General features: G+C 45.1%; 1 protein-coding gene across 1 annotated transcript in view; it reads left to right on the top strand.

The window, feature by feature from the left end:
- The first annotated feature begins 21,953 nt into the window (after nt 1–21,953).
- RASGRP1 (RAS guanyl releasing protein 1) overlaps nt 21,954–24,403 on the top strand; it is a 78,280-nt gene continuing 75,830 nt past the window's right edge. Inside the window, exon 1 of the mRNA XM_049613303.1 lies at nt 21,954–22,055. Coding sequence (XP_049469260.1) covers nt 22,021–22,055 — 35 coding nt within the window. The 5' untranslated portion in view covers nt 21,954–22,020. The remainder of the gene's footprint in view (nt 22,056–24,403) is intronic.

The raw sequence follows: 24,403 nt of genomic DNA, 5'->3' as shown, positions 1-24,403 counted from the left end.
AAAACAATTTTGTGAAGAGGGTAGATCGTGTTGTGGGGCAAGAATATTCCGTCTCCTTTACAGGCAGCAAGAACTCCTGTGCCCTTTAAAGTCTTTCTAGCTGGACAAAGAATCAAATTGACATGAGACAGATTAACAGGAGAAAATAAAATTTAATAGTATTATGCATGGAGAAGCCACATAGACATGGAAATTCCAGAGTCAGGCAGGCAAAATGGGATGTATATGTCATCCTGAACTAAGGAGGATGGGTAGGGGTCTGGGACTTTGAAGGGAAGGAATGAAATTCACAGAGCAATGAGGAGAAGAGCAGATATTTGGTAGTTAGGTGTTTTTCTGGCCAGACAGATGAGTCCCTCAGATAAGAATTATCTCTGGTAGTAAATCATTATTCTGGGAAAGACCCCCAATTTAGATTCTTCTGTTTAGTTAAGGGAGGGCCAAAATTTCTCTGGAGCCTGCAGGGTTTTGATTGTCATCAGCTCAGAATAATCATCATGCCAAAGTAACCATCTTTGGGAGGCCTGCCCTTGACCCTTACAATCTTGTTACCACAATAAAGGAAGGAGGAAGAGAGGAAGGGAGGAAGGGAGGACGGTCAGGGGAGGGAGGGAGGGAGGGAGGAAGGAACGAAGGAACAAAGGAAGGTGAAAACAGAGTAAGAAACTTAAAAAAAAAAGAATTGGGGGCTCTTTCAGATTCCAGCTTTTCATTGCAATGTTATTAACCCAAACCCAACAACACAGACCAGAACATGGCTATCATGATTGGGGGGGGAGGGGGGGCGGGGGACAGGCACCAAAGTTACATGGGCAGCTACTCCATTCCATGCCCCTGAGTTTTGAGCTCCTTTGATCCTTCTTAACCTGAGAAAAAAGGGTCAGAGGCAGTGAGCAGTACTTGCCCCATCACCACACCACTGCCCAACTCCCAACACCACCACGACAGCAAGTAGCCTGGTGTCATTAAATAACACACGGGCCCCACGGATCAGCTGGTTTCCATTCATGGTCCCAAGACCACCTGCATCATAAAGCTTGTCAGAAATTCAGGTTCCCATTCTCCACCCTAAACATTCTGAATCAGTTGGTGATATGAATGTCCCTAAAAGTTGGTAAGTCATTAAATTTTAGTTCAAACATCCAAAAGAGGGAAGCATGTTGCTTATCCTCTGTGGGCCTTAAAAACCAGACAGAGCTGAGTCAGAACTGGGTGCCAGCTATCCAGCCATGCAGGCTTCTCCCACCAGGCCCTGCTGCCTCTGAGGCACAGTTGAGGTTGAGAAATGAAACCAGCTTGATAAAAGTGTTTTGCTCTTTACCATCTGTTTACCATTTTCAAACCATCTGTTCCTTCTCATGAACTATTTTGGCTACTAAGGCAGTAGGGACTGGTGATTAGGGCTGGAATCTTGACCTAGAATACCAAGATTGAAATTCTGCCTTTGCCACTTTCGAGCTTTGAAACCCTGGCTAAGCTACTTAACCTCTCTGTGCCTCAGTTTTCTCATGTATAATAACAGTATTTATTATTGTTGTTGTGAAAGGTATACTCATGTAATTAATACTCTTTAATGCAAGTTGTGATAGTTTAACACAGGCTGTGTGAACTCAAATAACAATGTATGCAGAGAGTTTAAAGAGAGCCTCATATGTAATAAATGCTCAGGAAGTAATAACTGTCACTCTTCTTATTATTGCCTTCTCCCCTCTGATTATTTCTTAAGATAGGATGAGGGTTTAACAAATAATTTGCATGTTGTGGGTTAATACTGAGAGGCAATGGCCCAGATGTCTTCTTAGTCCCCTGGCTTAAACTCCTTCATTTGGCCTTATCAGTCAAGGTCACGACCTTGAAGTCCTGCCCAGGTGCAGTTTCAGTGAGAACTGAGCTTGGCTGGCACAGACTGTATGAGATAAGAACATGAAGGGGAACCCAATTATGTTGTGACTGTGAGATATGTCACTGCTGGCTACTTTTCCCTTGGCTAGCTTTCAGTAGAATCAAAGGTCTCCTTTAATATTCCATCCCCCTGGCAAAAATCAGAAAGGCGTCAATGAAGACTGAGCACAGGCTCCTGGGGTAAGAAAAGTTTGAGACGTCTCCCTCCCACCCTGATTGGACCTTGTTCTTATATACCTCCCCCAGCTTTCCTACCAGATCCCAGTCAGAGGACTCTCTCCGCGCGGAGACTAGTGTTGTGATCAATTCTGTACACCTGGCCTCTTCTGAAGCACTTATAGCATGAATCTTGTCCTTTTAAAACATGACATCAGGGGCGCCTGGGTGGCTCAGTCGGTTAAGCGGTCGACTTCGGCTCAGGTCATGATCTCGGGTCCGTGAGTTCAAGGCCCGCGTCGGGCTCTGTGCTGACAGCTCAGAGCCTGGAGCCTATTTCAGATTCTGTGTCTCCCTCTCTCTGACCCTCCCCCATTCATGCTTTGTCTCTCTCTGTCTCAAAAATAAATAAACGTTAAAAAAAAAAAACAAAAAAAAACACATGACATCAAGAGGTGGCTATTACCAAACCAAGTCTGTCGCTTAAATAAAGTTCGAGCCCTGGAAGCGAGAATCACTTGAGGTAATAACTCTTCTTGCTGTTAGGAGAACTCATGACACTCACCATGCGCATTGGGTTGGAAAGTCATTAAAACCGCAGAAGCATGTTGTGTTACAGTGCACTCTGTCATGGAACCCCTAGACTCCTCCGCCCCCCAACGCAACATAGGCTGGTAAGCGTCACAAGTCTCGGAAGTGCCGCCGGCTTATTAAACAGCAAATATTTGTCCTACGATGCTGTGGGCACCGGAGGCCACAGGGGATGTATGAGAACCGTTCTGCGTGGCCACGTGCTGTGCTCCTGATTTGGAATGAATACTGCAGGTCTCTCTGAAGTTTGATTTCCTCATCTGGGACACGGGGGGCAAATACTTAAGTATATTAGTTAGGATGCTTTCTTTGGGCGGAAGTTACTGAGTGCTTTAATAATCATGGGAAAGCCCATCTCATGGAACAGCAAATGCCCAGGTATGCTGGGAGCCAGGGCCTGCCTCTGCTTTGCTTGGCTCTGGCCTCTTCCCTCTGTGCTGGCTTCTGTTTCAGCTATAGACATTCCAGGCAAACATCTAGATACCAGAAGGTCCAGAGTAAGGAAGAAGGATGTCTCTTTCTATGTACCTGTCTTTCCTCAATGAGGAAAACTTCCCCTACCCCCAACCCTACCCAGCCAAGCTTTACTCAGGCCTCCCTGGCTTGAGCAGGGTCACATGACTACCTCTGAACCAATCACTGATGATGGATGCCATGACTGGTTTAGAGTATTCAGCACTTACTCCTGGGCTGAGGGCAGCATCACCTTTCCCTGGGACAACGTGATAGGAAAACAAACCTACACAATAGCAGGACTTTGCAGGCACGGAGGAAGCAGTAACTGGCTGGGGTATAGACAACCCACAGTGTTTGCTCAATACCCTATCAAATTCTACCATGAATATAGGAGATGGTGGATGAAAATGGCCCACCCAGTGCCTGGAAAGTGGGAATAATAATAGCAGTTGACATTTTTGAGGACTTATAATGTGCCTGTCACTTTACATAAATTCTCTGCCCTATAAAGTAGGCACCACTGGTATGCCCATTTTACAAATGGGGAGGCTGAAGCACAGGTGAGTTAAGTAACTTGACCAAGGCAGAGTCTGCATTGAAACTCAGGCAGTTTGACTTCCAATTCCTACCCTCATGCATTCATTGTCTAAGACTTACTGGAATGGTAAGTCAAGTTCATCACCACATCTCTAGCCTAATCTCAAGAACTGTGTCAATGTTAAGGTCAGTGGGATTCACACACATGAAAAATTTGAACACACTACAATATAGCAGCTAATGACAATCTCGGTGGTATAATAGACGATAGAAGTAACCCACCCACATGCTGAGCATAGGGAAGACAGTAGGGGATGATGCCATGTTAAGAACACAACAGGGCCTGAGCCTTGGTGGAGGTAGAGGGAGGCAATGGAGAGCATGCCAGACTGGGGTAGCAGCTTATAGTTCTCAGGAATAAAAAGCTACTCTTATGTGACTTGGCCAAAGGGAAGTGGCTTTGGAATCTACTCGAAGGAGTGGAGAAGCAGAGTAGGGCTCCAGCCACATTAGACTCTGGGAGAAACCTTGAAGGCTATTTTGCTCACAAAACCTTGGACTTCTGAGGTGCATTCCAGTGGACTTCCTGAGTCATACCACTTTTGTGCAAGGCAAACCAAATCCCATCAGTAAACTCTAGAGGTTTCCTAGTGTTCTCATAACTCATGCCTGTGGGCTCCAATCTGTAGTATTTTTTTAAGTTTATTTATTTATTTTGAGAGAGAGAAAGAGCACACATGAGCAGGGGAGGGGCAGAGAGAGAGGGAGAGAGAGAAAATCCCAAGCAGTTTCCACACCCTCAGCACAGAGCCCGACTTGGGTACTAGAACTCACGAACTGTGAGATCATGACCTGAGCTGAAACCAAGGGTAGGGTGCTTAACCAGCTGGGCCACCCAGGTGCCCCTCTATAGCACTGTAACCTTCTAAGAGAAGTTTGATATAGGTGGACAAGGCCTGGAATGCCCTGCTGCCCCCATCATGGCAAGATCTCTTATAGATTTGAGTTGGATGAAAACAGGTGCTCAAGTTCAAACTCAAGGTAACTGCACATATGCTCATCTCCCCAAGGATTACATCCCATGCCTGCAGCTTGGGGGCCCAAGTCTTCTGAATGACTGGAGATTTGGACCTAAGCCTCACATTCTTATGAAGAGTACCTTGGGCTTCCCACTCAGAGAGAACACGACAGTGTTAAACACTAGATGGTATTTCCCAGAGGAATCTGACTTGAGGCAGGGAATTTCTCCTTATGTGTTACACCTTTCTCTGTAGCACCAACTTTCATTCCAGGGAAGTATCTCCAAGAATATGTTCTGGGCAGCATTTCAAGTCATATTCTGTTCCTAGGTTGATGTGTTTCAATCATATTGCTAGGTCTAGATCCTATTGAGTGAGAGTTTTGTCTCTTATCAGGTCTTGTTTATGATCTTTTACTTTATGTGGTCTTAAAAGTACTTCCCAAATTCCTTTGAAATCTGATATTTAGACAACAGGTACTTTTCTAGGTTAGCAAATTAGATCCAAGTTGGAGAAGGATGGTCTTTGTCATCAGAGCTGGAGTTTAAATTTAGAGCCTTGTCACTCACCACTGGATGCTTCTGGGCCCAGGACTGAACTTAGGAGGCAAAGACCCCACAGGCAAGACAGCAAAATGCTCCATTCAGGCAGGGTGAGCAAAGCATAAGGAAGTCATCTAGATCATTCTTTGGCACCTAACTGGTGTTTTAAATGTTAATTTCCTCCCCTCTGTCCTTTTCCCTTTATGGGGAGCAAGGGAGGTTCAAATGTAGTAAAAGCGGAAGAGTCCTTGTGTAGTTTACAAAATGCTCGATTGTGCTACTAAATTGCTGTGTTCCTTGGGGCAAAACCTTTACCTTCTCTAATTCCATTTTTCTCATCTGCCAAAAGAGGAGGTTGGATTTGATATTCTCAAAGTCACCTGTATATTTAGAATTATACTTTTATTATACACTGTGTACATTCCCCAAGTTCTGAGTCACAGGAATTTCCCCAATTCATCTGTCACATCCAGGCTCCCCTGTTGTCTCCCTCAAGCAAGCAGGTGTGGCCTGGTTTCTTCTCTTTCAATTTGGCCAGGAGGACCCCTCCTGCTTCTGACCTGTTGTGAAATGGCTGCCGGCTAAGATTAACAAGTACCTACCGACCCCTTAGGGGGGATCTGGCGGGGACCCAGTGATAGTGATCTCAGAATGGTCTAGACTGCTGGCAGTTCAGTCAAAGTACCTGACAGCAAAGATGTCAGCAGAAAGGAATGTGAGGTCACCTTGCTCTGTGGTTTACAAACTGTGGTGTCTCAAAGACCTAAAGTTTCCTCAGAGCCCCTGGAGGCTAAGGGGACAGGGAGGCAGAAACAGATGGGCCCAGCTCCCCTCCACCATAGTGGGTTTACCTCTGGTTCACTTACTTCCCAGGTTTCTTCAAAAGTTTCTGCTGGAACAGTATATTGGCTGAAAACAAAAGAAAGCTGGAAAGTCACCAATTTCATCTTAACCCTTTCATTTTACAGATAAGGAAACTGTACTTCATACTTCAAAAGCCTAAGAATGATTCCTATACCCTTTCCAATCCCACTTTCAGGTAAGTTATCCTAAGAAAGGATTGATTTGTGTAAGTGTCAAGAATGTTAACCATGCTGTGGTTTAAAATGGAAAATCGGTAATGCCCGCAAGAAAGGAGTAGTTGGACAAACACTGGTACGTCTCTAAACATGGCATATGGGGAAGTCCCATATATCATAGAAGGAAATTTTTTATATGGAGGATCATCTACAGTTGACCTGTGGCACTCACCTGTCCCTTCTCTCACCTACCAGCTCTCTCTCTTATGCATGACCTCTACCTCTGCCACCAAAAGAATAAGTATGTCCATACCACTGTCCTATCCAACTGTCCCCATGCTTCCATTACCAGTGCATGGGAAGTCTGCTGGGTTCTTGGCAAAACAGGTAACTCCAAGCCATAGTTTTTCCTGATCCTGAATCAGCCCTGCATGTGCCCAGAAGCACACAGTCTTTTTAAATGGTTCCATCCATTTCTGGCCACCACTGCCTACCCCACAGGTTTCAAGTCCAATACTTCAGCCAGAACTAGAATAGACCTCACAGAACCTTCCGTTCTCTTTCTGGTTTTACTTTTCTCTCTTCCCACAAAATAAACCAAAAATCTCCTCACTGTTCCTCATATTATAACAAAAAACATTTTCCCTGGATCTTGTCAATCTACAAACTTACATGGCAAAAGGGACTTTGCAGGTAGACATGAAAGGTCTTGAGATGGGGAGGTTAGCCTTGTAGGCTCAGTGTAATCACAAAGGTCCTCATAAAATGAGCCAAGAGGGACAAAGCCAGAAAAAGGTGATGTGACCATGGAATTAGAGATCAGAGTGCTGAGCTGGGAAGATGGAGAAAGTGACAACAGGCCAAGGAGTGCCCGCAGCTTCTAGAAGGTGGAAAAGTCAAGGACACGGATTCTCCCCTTGAGCCTCCAGAATGCATGCAACTCTCAACATGTGAGTACAGCCCATAAGACCCTTTTTTGACTTATCACCTGCTAAATGGTGAGGTTATAAATTAGTGTCATTTCCGAGTCACTAAATTTGGAGTAACTGATAGCAGTAATAGGAAACGAATACTGGAGGTTCAGGAATATGGTTGTCATGCCAGGAATAGCCAAACTATCCTATTGTATCATGGTCAGGGCAGAGTAAATATTCTTTTGCTTATGTGTGTTTCTTATCTTTACTAAAATGAACATTTTAGTAACAAAAAATGACAAGTTACTATCTTCGAAAAGAAAAGTCTGATGGACCATTGCCTTACAGTCCTAGAAGGGAGCTGGCCCCATGGCAACAGTGGGGAGAGGAAAGAGTCAATGGGAGATCCAGCATGCGGTCTGGAACATTTCTAACAACCATTATTCCCAGGGCAACAATGTACAGGAACTCTTGAGAGATGGCTAAAACAGCCCTCCAGAGCACCTGGCTTTCCCCACACTGAATGGAGAGGATAAGCAGGCACAGAAGAACAAGAAAAAACTGAGAAAAAAATGCATTAGGCAAAAACAGAAAAATTAAAATATTACGTGAAAGTGAATCCTCAGACATTTTATGAATCTGTATGAAGGAGGCAGAAAGAGCAAAGGTCAATCTGCTGGCTACGCTGAGCAGATGCATGGCTTGGAGGGATGTTTGCAGCACCTTTTTCTAGCAGATTCTGTGGGGTTCCTCCCATCAGAACATCCCATCCACACCCTTCCAAGAAACAGTCCTTTCTGCAGGTTTTTCCTAGCCCTTTCTTTCCCACCAAAATCTGTCATATTCCAAGGACTGTCCAACTGTCAGACATTTCATTAAATCAATGTCATCAGGCAGAAAGGAAAGAGGTACGTGAATGATTCTAGATCCTAGTTCTAGAGATTCTAGGATTCTAGATCCTAGTTCTAGAGAAAAGAGCTATAAAAGGCATTCTTCGGGGAATTGAGAACATTTGAACAGGAAATGGACAACTGGGGGGAAAAGGACTATAGACAAGTTATTGGATACTATTATAGAATTATTGTTGTTGTAAGTGAAAATTATGGATATGTGGGAGAGTGTCCTTATACTTAGGGGACTTAGGCTGATTGATGTACTTAGGGATAAAGCATCATGATGTCCGTAAATTATTTTTTAAAAGAAAGCAAGCAAGAGCACCTGGGTGGCTCAGTCGGTTGAGCGCCAGACTTCAGCCCAGGTCTTGATCTCACGGTTCATGGGTTCAAGCCCTGCATTGGGCTCTGTGCTGACAGCTTGGAGCCTGGAGCCTGCTTCGGATTCTGTGTCTCCCTCTCTCTCTGCCCCTTCTCAGCTCTCTCTCGCTCTCTCTCTCTCTCAAAAATAAATAAATCTTAAAAGTATTTTTTAAAAGAAAGCAAACAAACAGGGCAAACTGTTAAGAGTTATTGGGACCAGGTGGAAGGTAGGTAGGTGTTCTGTGTACTGGTCTTTCAACTTCTCTCCATGTTTGAAATTTGTAACAAAAACTTGGGGAAAACACATACACACACATCTGCCCTAGACTGCTTTCCAAATAGGGACAATTTATCTATTGAAAAGTGTTAATCTGCTGAATGAATTGTGCTCAAACATTTTTTAGGGTGAAATATTTTATGGAGGAAGCAGCATGGTTAGTAGTAAAAACTAAATTCAAAGACAAAAGATCAAGATTCCCGTTCTAGGTTTATCATTTACTAGTTCTCTAACTCGAGTAGCCCTATTTTGGGAGGTTGCAGTTCATAAATATAACCATACATATGGCTCCTTCTATAGGAATTCCATTGGCTCTTTCTATGGGAGCCAATGAGTGAGGAAGCTACTTTTGTGCAGAGGTACCCCGATGATACCGTTATGTGTCCACCTGGTTCATAATGCTGGTATCCTGGCAGGGGAGGGGTTCTCTGAAGCCTCTGTCCCCAGCCACATGCTCCTGAGCTATGGTGACAAAGTATTTGCCCTGCCCGAGGTACCATTGCCCCACTAGCAGGAGATGGATGGGCGGCCTGGGTCACCTGATAGCTGGAAATGGCTTTGAAATTATGAAATGTCAAATAATATCTAGAAGTAGAAATATCCAAATCATGTGGGAAGGGGCCATCCCCATGGACAAAGAACACCAGACATCCACTAAAACAGATTGTTTTGGAATAGTGTCCATTCATCCTCAAAGCACCACAGTCCATGTAAGATAAAGAGAAAGCAGATACATGGGTGTCCACATCTGTCATTTTAAGTCAGCCTCAGAGGAGTCAGGCAATGTCAGCATCAAAGAAGGAAAGAAAAATAAAGATTTTACTAACCGGAATTAAAGCTCCTGAAGGAGTTTTGCATGTCCGTGTTCTCCCTAGAAATTGGTTGAATTGGATTGAGTTTTTTTTTACTCTTTGCCAGAGTCAGGAATAGGATACAGGCCTCTTCTAAGTCACAAACCTCAAGACTCATTTGTTATCCCCAAACATAAACACTTAGCAAATACAGAAATAACTATCTATCTCAGAAATTCTATTCTGGTGGGTTCCATTTTTTCTTCTGCCAAAGATCTTAAGATTTCTGATGAAGTTACACAGGCCTCTAACTCCCCCTCTTTGTTTTTTATGTTGCAAAGTCTCTCTTTTACTTAATTTTAAAATTCCGAGATGATTGCTTTCCTCTTTTCTGTACAGGTAACTTCAATTGCCCTTGCTCCCTTCCTTGGGTCTGCTCCCCTGAAATCTGTCAGCACTAAATATCTATCACCACAGCACACACACCTGCAGGGGTACACACCCTCAGACACACATACACACACACACACACACACACACACACACAAACACATGCACCTAAACAGACTCATACATTTGAAGACCACACTCAAATCCCAGAGGTTGAGATTGTCCTCAAATATGGTGGGTCAGGCAGCCCTGGTGACTCTTTAGGTTAAGTATCCAACTCTTGATTTCAGCTCAGGACATGATCTCACAGTTTTGAGTTTGAACCCCCGTTGGGCTCTGCACTGACAGTGTGAAGACTGCTTGGGATTCTCTCTCTCCCTCTCTCTCTGACCCTCCTCCCCACCACCACCACCCCCCCTTGATCTCAAAATAAATAAATAAACATTTGAAAAGAAAACTCATGTTCAATCAGTCCCTCCAAACCTTATAAAATTATAACATCTAGATAAACTTCTCAAGTTTGGACCAACTGATGTGAAGAAGGTCAATGTCATATTTGTATTTATTTTTTTTAACCTAACTTATTGTCAAGTTAGCTAACATACAGTATGTATACAGTTATGCTCTTGGTTTCAGGATTCCCATGATTCATCACTTACATACAACACCCACTGCTCATCCCAACAAGTGCCCTCCTCAATGCCCATCATCCATTCCCCTATCCTCCCCATCAACCCTCAGTTTGTTCTCTGTATTTAAGAGTCTCTTATGGTCAATGTCATTATTTTTATTTTATTTTTATTTTTATTTTTTTTAAATTTTTTTTTTCAACTTTTTATTTATTTTTGGGACAGAGAGAGACATAGCATGAACGGGGGAGGGGCAGAGAGAGAGGGAGACACAGAATCAGAAACAGGCTCCAGGCTCCGAGCCATCAGCCCAGAGCCTGACGCGGGGCTCGAACTCACGGACCGCGAGATCGTGACCTGGCTGAAGTCGGACGCTTAACCGACTGCGCCACCCAGGCGCCCCCAATGTCATTATTTTTAAGTCTCATCTATAGAATATCTTTCAGGATATGGATTTTTGGGTTTTTTTTTTTAACTTCACAGGACATGTATTAATTGAAGCTTCTTTTAGAATGTTGGCTCTACTTTGCTCAACTTCTCTGTATTAGTAGCAGCAGCATTTAAAAAACATTTGTATCTCCAAAGTAGTGTTCTTCTTAGCAGCTGAACTCCTTGCTCATCCAATCATATACTTAGGCTTAATAAATAATTTCTCCATATATATGTTTTTAAAACAGTAAGCTTCATCTCATACCTCTGGAATTACTAACCTCTAAAAGGATTGAGTCTGGAATAATGATGTTTTACTGTATTGCTTATGTAACTGAAGATCAGGGTGTTCAGTCAAGATTAAGTGAGATGGGGACACCTGGGTGGCTCAGTCGGTTAAGCATCTGACTTTGGTTCAGGTCATGATCTCACAGTTCGTGAGTTTGAGCCCAGCATCAGGCTTCGGATCTTCTGGCTCTGCCCCTCTCCCACTCTCTCTCTCTCTCTTAAAAATAAACATTTAAAAGAAAATATTAAGTGAGATTGGAAATTATCACAGATGCTATAAGTAGAGCACTGCCAGGAAGACTAAGATTTCAGGAGTGACCTGTCTAGTGTGCAAAGCAAAGAAACAAAGAACTGAACTAACAACCCACCACTGTTTACTTAAACGCTAAGGAAAACACTACAAATCTCAAAGTCTGATGGTCCCTGACCTGCCTTTTGAAACTAGTTTAAGGGTATCCTGGCCTTTGCAGCTCCAGAGAAGGAGAAAGGAGGGAAGTATACCTCTGGGACCATCTAGCCCCTCCAGAAGTTCATTGTATTTCTGATCAGTGCTCTTTGGGAATTTTTTCTCAAGAAAACAAGGTATGAAATTCAGGAGATTTTTGACATTTATGTTCATAGTAAAAATGAATGGATTCTTCCAGTTTATATACACAAGTCCCTATTAAAAGACAAAAATGACATATTCAAGGTCAATACTAAAACTGCTCTTAGGCATCGAGTTGAGTACTTGCTTCCCTAAACTATAAGACCAGACATGGCACACAGCAAGGGCTGCAGTAGGGATGATTTCCAGGATACACACAGTCTTTGATAAGTCATTTTATTTTATTTTTTGTTACATGGATTTCTGCCTTTTTAAATGAAACAAAATGACTTAGCAGAGAAGGAGTGCATAAAAATAAAATTGTATAATGCTGATCAATTACGAAGGCTAACCAGACTTTGCAAATACCTGCTAGAAACCAGGAAACAGAAATGAGATGAACAAAGGCAAAGACAAAAGTTTTACTACCTGTGACATAATCTTTTCCAGAAAGACTCGATGCTGTTTCGGTCAAGAGGCCAAATTTGAAGACATGATGCAATTCTCAATTTGTTACTGACTCACCTTGCAGCCTAAGACAAGTCTGTTATCTCTGTGCCTTGGGAAGGACTCTGGTGAGTAATAAACAAATAAAAACGGAAAGTCCTCTATGAACTAAGAGGCACCTCCTATCTACAGAAGTCCCAGGAAAAATTCGGGAAGATTTGGGATTCCCCACCCCTCAGCCCTGAAAGTCTAGAACTTCCCTGTGCTAGACAGTCCCCAGTCATGAAGACTCAGTCTAGCATGTTTCCAGAGGACTCCCACAACCCTAAATTTCCCCCAGCAAACCAGTGCATATTTAAACATTTTTTTTTTTATTTTAGAGAGAGGGAGCATTTGGGGGAGGAGCAGAGGGAGAGGGAAAGAGAAAGAGAGAGAGAGAGAGAGAGAGAGAGAGAGAGAGAATCTCAAGCAGGCTCCATGCTTAGTGCAGAGTCCAATGCCAGGCTTGATCCCACAACCCTGGGATCATAACCTGAGCCATAATCAAGAGTCAGATCCTTAACCGACTGAGCCACCCAGGCGCCCCACAATGACTTAGATTTTTAAGAGGACTTTCTAAACAACTGTCAACATCAATTATATATAATTGTCCAGGTCCATCCTGAGTCCAACCCAGATTCCTCACCCCCTCCCCACACAAATACAAACTTCTGACATCAAAGCAATAACACTACAGCGGGATCACACCTGCCTGGGCCAAATTAAGATCCAGCATGTGCTAACCTTCCTCAGTGAGCAAAGCCTCACTTCTGGGGCACTTGAAAAATCACAAATAATGGGCACTGACTGGATTTATCACAACATATGGCAATGCTTTTAACCAATTAATTTAAAATCAATTAAGCAGAACACTCAGTTGACTATTGACAGTGAGGTCTCTATCCATACTTATGAAGCCACAATGCAGACTTCTCCATCCAGCTGCACACTTTGCTCAGAGTTCAAAGTATCCTCAGTTTGATACAAAGCAAAAAAAAAAAAGGGGGGGGGGGGGGGGGGGGAGGAGTAATATGAAACAGCTTTCTTTCACAGTAAATTTTGGCTATCATTTGGCTGGACACTGAGATCAGTTGCTAATTAGACATGGAGGCAGATCAGTCTTGGTCAATATTTGCAGCAAATTTAAGCTTTGAGCTTTGTTTTTTAATCAATGCATTTCTAATTGTCATGTTGGTTGCTCTCTTGGGTGTGACTTTGTTATTCGTGAAACGCAAACTCTGTACTCAGGGAACACAGTTACCCACAAGGTTGAAGATACACCCTTCTGAACATACTTAAAGATCATAAAGGCCATTTATGAAAAGCCCACAGCTAACATCATCCTCAACGGGGAAAAACTGAGAGCTTTTTCCCTGAGATCAGGAACACGACAGGGATGCCCACTGTCACCGCTGTTGTTTAATATAGTGCTGGAAGTTCTAGCATCAGCAATCAGACAACAAAGGGAAATCAAAGGCATCAAAATTGGCAAAGACGAAGTCAAGCTTTCGCTTTTTGCAGATGACATGATATTATACATGGAAAATCCGATAGACTCCACCAAAAGTCTGCTAGAACTGATACATGAATTCAGCAAGGTGGCAGGATACAAAATCAATGTGCAGAAATCAGTTGCATTCTTATACACTAACAATGAAGCAACAGAAAGACAAATGAAGAAACTGATCCCATTCACAATTGCACCAAGAAGCATAAAATACCTAGGAATAAATCTAACCAAAGATGTAAAAGATCTGTATGCTGAAAACTATAGAAAGCTTATGCAGGTAATTGAAGAAGATATAAAGAAATGGAAAGACATTCCCTGCTCATGGATTGGAAGAATAAATATTGTCAAAATGTCAATACTACCCAAAGCTATCTACACATTCAATGCAATCCCAATCAAAATTGCACCAGCATTCTTCTCGAAACTAGAACAAGCAATCCTAAAATTCATATGGAACCACAAAAGGCCCCGAATAGCCAAAGTAATTTTGAAGAAGAAGACCAAAGCAGGAGGCATCACAATCCCAGACTTTAGCCTCTACTACAAAGCTGTCATCATCAAGTCAGCATGGTATTGGCATAAAAACAGACACATAGACCAATGGAATAGAATAGAAACCCCAGAACTAGACCCACAAATGTATGGCCAACTCATCTTTGACAAAGCAGGAAAGAACATCCAATGGAAAAAAAGACAGTCTCTTTAACAAATGGTGCTGGGAGAACTGGACAGCAACATGCAGAAGGTTGAAACTAGACCACTTTCTCACACCATTCACAAAAATAAACTCAAAATGGATAAAGGACCTGAATGTGAGACAGGAAACCATCAAAACCTTAGAGGAGAAAGCAGGAAAAGACCTCTCTGACCTCAGCCGTAGCAATCTCTTACTCGGCACATCCCCAAAGGCAAGGGAATTAAGAGCAAAAGTGAATTACTGGGACCTTATGAAGATCAAAAGCTTCTGCACAGCAAAGGAAACAACCAACAAAACTAAAAGGCAACCAACGGAATGGGAAAAGATATTTGCAAATGACACATCGGACAAAGGGCTAGTATCCAAAATCTATAAAGAGCTCATCAAACTCCACACCCGAAAAACAAATAACCCAGTGAAGAAATGGGCAGAAAACACGAATAGACACTTCTCTAAAGAAGACATCCGGATGGCCAACAGGCACATGAAAAGATGTTCAACGTCGCTCCTTATCAGGGAAATACAAATCAAAACCACACTCAGATATCACCTCACGCCAGTCAGAGTGGCCAAAATGAACAAATCAGGAGACTATAGATGCTGGAGAGGATGTGGAGAAACAGGAACCCTCTTGCACTGTTGGTGGGAATGCAAATTGGTGCAGCCGCTCTGGAAAGCAGTGTGGAGGTTCCTCAGAAAATTAAAAATAGACCTACCCTATGACCCAGCAATAGCACTGCTAGGAATTTATCCAAGGGATACAGGAGTACTGATGCATAGGGGCACCTGTACCCCAATGTTTATAGCGGCACTCTCAACAATAGCCAAATTATGGAAAGAGCCTAAATGTCCATCAACTGATGAATGGATAAAGAAATTGTGGTTTATATACACAATGGAATACTACGTGGCAATGAGAAAAAATGAAATATGGCCTTTTGTAGCAACGTGGATGGAACTGGAGAGTGTGATGCTGAGTGAAATAAGCCATACAGAGAAAGACAGATACCATATGGTTTCACTCTTATGTGGATCCTGAGAAACATAACAGAAACCCATGGGGGAGGGGAAGGAAAAAAAAAAAAAAAAGAGGTTAGAGTGGGAGAGAGCCAAAGCATAAGAGACTGTTAAAAACTGAGAACAAATTGAGGGTTGATGGGGGGTGGGAGGGAGGGCAGGGTGGGTGATGGGTATTGAGGAGGGCACCTTTTGGGATGAGCACTGGGTGTTGTATGGAAACCAATTTGACAGTAAATTTCATATATTAAAAAATAAAAAATTAAAAAAAAAAAAATGAAGATACACCCTTCTTAGTGGGGCCGACAGAGCCTCATGTCCTACTTCCAAAACCAGAGGAACACAGAAGACGGATGATTCCAGCTCACTCTATACTTTCCTAAGCCTGCTCTCTGCCCAGAAGAGTTTCACTCCTGTTCCTATGACAAAGAATCAGACTGAATAAAAAGACACTTACACCCCATGTGGGGTGGGGGAGACTGGGTTTTGGCACAGAGCAGTGGGATGGGGGTGAGAACCCCACCTACTGCTTGTAAGTTGTGTGTGAAATAAGTTACTTCAGTACTTCTTAAATATGAATAACGTATGACCCATTTTAAAGGGAAAATTGTTTTTTCTAGATTCTTAACTATATGTCTACAGATGACCCCCATTTGAGAAACACTCACCCCTTAGGGGCGCCTGGGTGGCTCAGTCAGTTGAGAAACACTCACCCCTATTACTGTACAGTGATTTTCCCCACTGCACACATGCAAGTGCATCTATTAATATTCAGGAGTTTTCATTTCAATCCTATACTTATCACAGTGCTTTTTTGAGTGTGTATTAAACAGTTTTTGTACCCAGAAAACCACATCCTTTGACTGGTCCAGGCCATTTGAATCTTTCTATGAACTGTTTTTTTCCAGCTTTTACCCATGTGTCTTTGTACAGGTTAAATTATTAAGCAGTAACGATGCTGACATGGTGCCAGGTACACAATAGGAGTTTTAAAAATAGTGGTTGCATTCCAAAACTAGCTGTAGCATTTAGATTATTGCCATTCTGTTTGCAATGCCAGCCATTTGAGAGGGAGCCCGGTGTTGGAGTTTAATTAACTCCGGTCCTTTTTCAACAGTTCCTTTCAAGCACCCAAAGGCAGACTTGAGGAGCGGTGTTAATTGAATCACGTCTAAAGTGGAGGGGATTTAAAGAGCTCATGGGGGGACTCATCAAGGTGTGAAGCCTCTCAGATTCTGTCAAGGCAACAAGATTAAGTCAGACTTGAGAACCTTATTTATCCATTGGCAGGGGGTGGGGAGAATCAGAGTAATTTCCTGAGTGTCCTACTTAGTTCAGCAAAGCACTTGTTCTTCCTCCTCCTTACTTCCACATCCTCCTTTTCTCTGAAGGACTCTCCCCTCCCCTCCCCTTCCCTGGCCCTTCACCTTCTCTCTCTGTTTGGCTCACTATTCACCTTAACCTTTGCATAGTAGCCTAGACCTCACTTCCTCTAAGAAGCTGGTTCCCCATGAATAAACAGCTAGGGTACTATCCCTTTGGGTGTCATCGCATAGCACTTACTAGGTTCTGGAAGCATTCACTTTGTATGCCCACAACTTGGCACCGACTCATCCCTCAGCGGTTGCTACGTGCTAGGTCTCGGCCATGTCATATCATCACCAGCAAAGTTCCATGAGGTAGGCCTTGTTTGTATCCATTTTCACAGACATGAAAATGGAGGTCTAGAAAAGTTAACTTGCTCAGGGTCACATTACCAGGAGGCATGAGGGCTGAAATGCGTGAAAAATATACTCTTTGACTTTATATATATATATATATAACTTGAACAAAGCAGATTCACCGGCAACTCACCTTTGCTGGTCCCAGCCTCTGGTTTTTTAAAGCCACTCAGGCCGGAATCAGAAGGTAAGCTCTATGTCAGAATGATTCAAAATAGGATTTATTTATTGAATAGATGCTTGTGCATAATACAAAAATAAAAGCTACAAAAGAGGAAACAATGAAAATTAAGATTCCGCCCCCCCCAACTCAGAGCCAGCTAGATGCCTTTTCCAGAAGTAACTATGAAGATCTATTGTTATCACGAGAGGTAGATCTAGAACTATATTTTATAAACAATGAATCCAGCCTAGTAATGGATCGATGCAGTGGGTCCAGAGCAGCATTCATTTTTTAAGGTGATTAAAAAGTTATATTTGAATGAGCACTGGGTGTTGTATGGAAACCAATTTGACAATAAATTTCATATATTAAAAAAAAAGATATATTTGAAAGGATTATGTTTCACACAGCTTGTGTGTTGGTTTTACACATAGTGTAAATGTACATCGGAGCCACAGAGTGTAAAATGTAACTTTACAGTTCTCATCACAAGGTAATGTTCCAAGGAGTCTGCAAGCCACTCACCTGGTAGACCGAGAAGTTGGAAATTATGAAAGCCACTCCCACACAGAACCTCCATCCTTACCTCCATGAGTCACTTTGAAACCCAGAAACCTGAATGACCCTAATGAAACAAGTCAGATCCATTTCTTCTCTGTTCAAAGCCCTTCAGGGGCGCCCGTCTGAGGAGGGCAACAGCTATAAGGCAGCATGTATTTCTCTTTGTTTGTTGTGTTAGCATCCTAATAAAAAATATATCCCAAATCAAAAATATGGGCTGCGTAATATAAATAAATATGGCTTTGTGGGGAAGGGGCTCTGGGAAGAGACTTCACAGAGATCGGCAGCATCCTTCAAAGCGGCTGAAATTAAGAATGGATATTCACAACTAGGGTCTGTATATGAGATGAGCCATTTTAAAAACAGGACATTCATACAATTCCCCTGGAAGAATTCTGGGCGTACCTGAAGGAGAACACTGCCCAGAACAGCTGGCCCATAGACAGAGAGGCTCCCAGGGAGGCAGGACTCTGCATCCATGAGAGGATGCCGAGGACCAAGAAATGAGCAGGGGTCCCACACAAACCCCCAGTCTATAGGCACGAAGCAAGAGGGGCTGCTTCTCGTGTGGGCAATTCCTGCAGCCTTGGTCCAAGGTGAGCGGCAGCAGGAACGCAGTGTCCGGTGTGCTGCTGCACGGGACAGCAGCACCATAACAAAATAATGAGGCCAATTCTCCGTGCCTCAGAAACAGGAGCAGCACTCAGCAGGAGAGTAAAGCGTGATGCCGCATCGGCTCCTTCCCTTCCCTCTCCATCCCTCTTCGCTCTTCTCTGGAGCTGTGGCAGCTTTGTCCTCTCAGTTGCATGTGGGGCCTCCACTGGGACACCTCATGGTGTCCCCAGCAGCACAGGGGTAACCAGACTCTGAAGGGGCAGCTCCTGGAAGTCAGAGTGTAAAATCGTGGTGCATTTGTTCATTTGTTGACTTGGTTACTGTCTGTCTGTTGGATTAGTGAGCTTGCATGAACAGGGATCTCATCTGTCTCGTTCTCTACCAAATTCTCAAGGCCACGGACAGCATCTGACACAAAGTTGACAAGCAGTGAATATATCTTAAACGGATGAATGTTCAGCAACAGAGAAAGTGGGAGCTGTGGTAGCCATAGGTTCTCCAAGGACAACTAGGCAGATTGCGAATGGTTTGTACCCCTCTGTACCTGGGAGGTAGCTGTGTATATCCCCTCTAGGGTGACTTGACAGTTTGCCATGCATATGGTGTAGCTGTGCCTTTGTGTGTTTACCAGGTGAAAAGAGACGGCAGGCGGAAGGAAGTTCACAAGCAAAAGCACCAAGGCTTGTAAGAACACAGGGCACAGCATTATCAGGAGTGACGGAGGTGCCGCCTAAGAGGTCAGGTGCCCGGGAAGGCATGGCTAGAGGCTAGGCTGGACAGGTAAGGTCCGGTTGTGGAGACACATACCATTAACAAGTTTGCACTTTATTCTGTAGCCAACTCGGGATCCCTTAGTGGTTTGGAAGCAGACTAATGATGTGATCAGGTAACTCTGAAAGCAATATGAAAGAAGGATCAGAGAAAAGGAGGTTCTGTAAGTAGGGAAGCCAATTATGAGTCTATGACGCATGTCCAGATTCAGAGATAATGGGGGCTGAGATCAACGTGTCGCCATGGAGATGGCCTCTGGGACAATGAAAAGAGGTGACCAGTTGGAAATGTGAGTGTGTATGTTAGATATCAATGTCGAATATTCAGACCGAAAGTCACATGGGTCCTGTTGAAGTCATGGAAGAAAATAAAAACACCTAATTTGAGTAATGTATCATTTAGAAAATCTGATGAAAACTGGTGTTTTTAGTTTCAGAGGCTTTGCACATACCCACCAAAAAAGCCAAGTAAAGGTCCATGGACATCAGTTAAGAACACCTGATTGAACAGAGGAAGAATGACGGAGCCCCAACCTCTCTCAACGACTACAGTTGGTATTGGCTACAGCCCATCCGAGAGGTAGGAGAAAACAGGACCAGAGAAATGGAGAACTTTTTCTTGAGGTCAGAGGTGCCTCACACAACACCAGGGAGACTAACCACATAGCAGAAGATGAATAAAGAGATAGAGCTCACTTCTAATTTTTTACATGTTTAGAAAAGATAAATTGTTTAAGTAGAAATGACCAGAAAGCCTCATCAAAGAACTCAGGTGGGTTCAGACACAGTCGGGTGCAGGTGGAGTGCAGCACTCTCAGGAAGCCAGAGATAAAGACGCTTCCCAGGCAGAAGCAGGCCTCTTTCTTCAGTAAACTCAGCAAGACTTGCTTACCAACTGAATCACTAATAATTTCTATACTTCTATATGTAACGGACTCTGGTGTTCAGGTGTGTGCAACTGCCTACATGTGTGTATACACCAAATATATACACGATACACAGTATTGTGTGTATACACCAAATAGCATATTTATCTATATATGTGGATATGAACACATATTTACATATAATTTTTCATTTACATAAAGGTATGTTTATCCATTTAGCATATATACATATGCATATGCCATATAGTCTAGAAAACTGCCATAATTTAATATTTAATAAATATCCACATGCTCCTTTTATATACATGGCTTGGACTGAGGACACCTTGGCTGTGACCCAATGTTTATGATGATTCTCTGGAGAAATTTCTTTGTGGTCTTACTATTAAGAAGAGTTGATACTCTCTTGAGTAATTTTTTTTGTCTTGCACGTGACAGAAATTTTATTCTACACCAAGCTCCCTTTTGAACATGGCTACTAGAAATCTGGGAGACAAATTTTGGTCCCAGTTGTGACCAAGTGCATGGGGATCTACGTGGTGAGTTAAAAAAACAAAAAAACAAAAACACGACTTTCACTTCTGGCTCCATTTTATATGCCTTATTTTTCACTTTTCGTTTCACTCACTTCTTTCTGTAGGTTATGTGCCTTTGTAAGCTTTTCTTTTGGCATATAAACATGAAGAAATATAGAAATGACATCACAGAGGGAGACTTTAAGGTCCAGAACATTATGGCTGGGAAGAAACCTATTATTGTGGCTGGAGTTAAGGCATGTAACGATGATAATGGGTGTGTTATTAGGACAGCCCAGCAGCGATTACAGGGAGTGAGACAGATCTCAGCCCAGGTCCCAGTTCTCTCTGCCGTTTACCAGTCCTGTGGTGGGAGGCATCTTATTCACCATGTCCTCTCATCTCGAAAACAGTGACTTCTTGGGATTTGGGGGGATGGCTTAAACGAGGCAACGTATAGAAAGCACTTTAGCACAACGCATTCCATCAGTTAGCTACTGTTACCACCACTATCTTTTGGACAAGCAGAGCTAGGCCGCCATTCCTGGCTCGGTCCGCTGTAAGAAAGTTCTCTCCACCGCCCCCCCTCCCCGCATCTCCCACACCCACAGTCGCCAGGCGGCCAGCCGTCTCCCGCCAAATACGGATCACACTTCTGGAGCGCACCTCCGCTCCCGCCGCCTCCCGCGGGAGTGCAGGGCGCCAATCTCCGGCCAAAGTCCCGCAAATTGCTACCAAGAAGGCCCAGGAGGAGCGGGCTAAGGCAGATCCACACCTGAGCGTTAGTTCCTTACCCCACCCCGGCTGCCCTCTGACACGTACAAGGGGGCCTGCGAAGGGCCCCGGGGTCCTCCGCGAGGCCGGACTGGAATGCGGGGGCGGGGACCCCAGCGCGCCGCCGGGCTGGCACCTCCCCCGCGGTGCCCCCGGAGCTTCCCCAGCCCTCGGCTCCCCTTCAGACTTGACCCGGGGGCGGGGAGCGGCGGGCTGCGCCGCGGGGCGCTCGCGCTGGATGGGGGCGGGCTTCGGAGAGGAGCCCGAGAGCGCCACACATTTCCTACACCGATAGCATCAGCGCGTGTCAGGTGGTTGGTGCGGGCGAGAGAGTGCGCGCGCGCGTGAGGGCGAGAGGGCGCGCTCACAGAAACTTTGTGCCTGCGGGTGCGCCTCGGGCGGGCTCGCCGGCTGCGAGAACGGCGTGTGGGCGGCCGGGGGCGGCGGTGGCGATGCGCCGCGCCCCGCGGAGCCCGTCCCGCCGCGCTAGGTGAGGCGGCCGCGGGAGCGCCGGCCGCGGCCATGGGCACCCTGGGCAAGGCGAGAGAGGCTCCGAGGTGAGTAGGGGCCCGGGGCCTCGGCGGCGCCGTCTTCCTTCCTTGGGGCGGGCGACCCCGCGAGCCCTCTCAGGGGACGGGGGGAGGGGGTGAGTGGGGCGGGCGACATGGGTGCCTCCTTCTACGGGAAGTTGCTGACCCGGGGTCCGGGCGGCGGCAGGCCAGGGTCTCGGCTCAAGTCCGGGGAAGCGGGCGACCGGGCAAGAGGGGCGGGGAGCTGGGTCGTGCGCGCCACGAGCTCCGGAGTTGCACCGACGGCCCTCCCCACCCCGTCCCGGCTCCCCGGCGTCCGGCACCTGGGTCTCTCCCACTCGCGGACTTTCCGTACCACCCGCACCTGCTGCGGTCCCGGGGCTCCGGCAGCGCCACCTGCCGGCCTCTCCCTGCCCTGCGGATCCGGGGCAGGGCCCGGAAAGGCCAGCGGCCGTTTGCAGGGAGCGAGTGGCGGTCCCTGAAACATACAGCCTTCTGGGTGGAAACTATGCGCCCCTCCACCCCCACTGCGATTCTAGAGAGATGTGTTAGGAGCGTCTCGAAGATGAAGTTAGTGTGGTAGTGCAAAGTCTTTTGGCAGGGGAAAGAGGCCTGGGGGGGGGGGGTTGCAGGCAACTTTGAGTGTGCCCCCTTAGAGCAGGGAGGGCCTGGGCACAGCACGTCAGTGCGCTCTTCCCAACTTCCTCTGGACTCTAGTGTGACCGGCTCGCAAAGACATGCCCGCGAGAGGCAGGAAGGTTTGCTCTGCTGGACTTTTTTGGAGCCGAAGGTTCTTGGCCCTTTCTGCACTCCGGCACCCTGACGGTGTTTGCCCCGGGGTGCAGCCCTGCACCTTCCCTAGATTGAGGGGAGGGGTGTCTGTAAGTTAAATTGAGTATACATTAGAGGGCTGAGGGAGAGGACAGGACTGGAAAGAATCCTAACCAGAAGCCAAGCAAAGCCATCTTCTGCTGCAGAGAAAGTTGTGGAAGTCTGTGTTCTCATTCCTCCGTTTCATCGCTTAACTCACTCTTCTTGGCTAGTTTTCCTAAAAAGTTCAACCTGAAAGTGTGTGCCCTCTGCTGAGGCACCTGTGCTGGAGAGGATTTCACCTGAGCCAGGTCAGAGTTTCCACCGCCTCCTTGCTTCCTGAGGCAAATTCCATGCAGCCTTGGCCACTCATAGTCTCAGAAAACCCCTTCAAGTTAATGTGTTTCTCTTTGGCCTTATTTTTTTATTTTATGTTTTAATTTACATGGGAACATTTGGCTCCAGTCCTTTAAAAATATGCCTTTGGAGACTTAGAGTATTCTTTCTATGATTTTTTAAATACTCTTAGATCTACCTATAATGAAACATTTTCTACATCCTTATCTGTAGGCCTTTCACCAGAAGACCGAGTGGTTTGAAGGTTTGTCAGGAAGCAGCAGTCAAGAGACTGAGCAGCCAAAGAGCCAAGTTTCCTACTTTATGGCGCAGATAACCCTATCTTCCCAGACCTCTCGGGATGCAGTGTGGTTTTTAGTAGCATCTCTTCTCCCTGGTGTTTTGGGCCCAAACTGTGCGTCTCTTTGGCCTCCATTCTCCCAGATTACATTTTTCACCTTCCCTTCCCCCTACCCTAAATACTCCCTTCACACTCTTTTTCTTTCTGTGTGGATCTACCCTTAGTTCCCTCTTAGTTCTGATAAAAGCATCTGCCTCTAAGAATCACCTTGTGAGCCATAGTGGTTTCCCCTACGGCTGACATTAGGAAGCATTACCAGAATTAGAGCCAGCGCACTTTTCAGAGTCCTCAGTGGTCGATGCCACCAACCGAGAGAGAAAATGGAATGTTTCCTGGATCCCACAGTTGAGAGACAGAGATTAACACCTCGCAGCCCCAGGGGAAAGAGCCGTATATGGAGATAGGGCCTGTGGCCTGCGGTTGAGTCCAGTGGCCGCCTCTCTTTGGAAGGCCTAAGAGAAAAAGACTTCTCTTGAGAAGGACTTCATTTTCATCTTTCCTGCCTTTGCCTTGGTGGGGGGTCTTCATGGTGGAAAGGCAGCAACGGAGGCAGAAGTGTTTCCAACACTGGACAACGAGCACCAGGTTTAGAGAGTTGTCTGTACTTCTAGGAGGGGAAGGGAGCCTGGCCGGGGAACCAAGCGTGGGGCGGAGGAGGCCCAGCTTCTACCAGCCTCTGCTCCAGTGGCATTGCCTTTCTGAGCCTGGACCTCCACATATGTATATGAAAGTTTGGAACGTGACCATCAAGAGCCTGCCCAGCTCTGAAGACTGTTCAAGGGGCCCACAGGAGGGTATGAGGTGGAGACTTTATGTTATCAGCTATGCTTTTGGATGATTTTTGAGTCTTAAACTTTTCAGCCTCTCT

The sequence above is a fragment of the Panthera uncia genome, assembly GCF_023721935.1.
Source record: "Panthera uncia isolate 11264 chromosome B3 unlocalized genomic scaffold, Puncia_PCG_1.0 HiC_scaffold_1, whole genome shotgun sequence".
NCBI lineage: Eukaryota > Metazoa > Chordata > Mammalia > Carnivora > Felidae > Panthera > Panthera uncia.
Note: the sequence above shows the minus strand (reverse complement) of the source record. Positions and strands in the feature narration are given on the sequence as shown.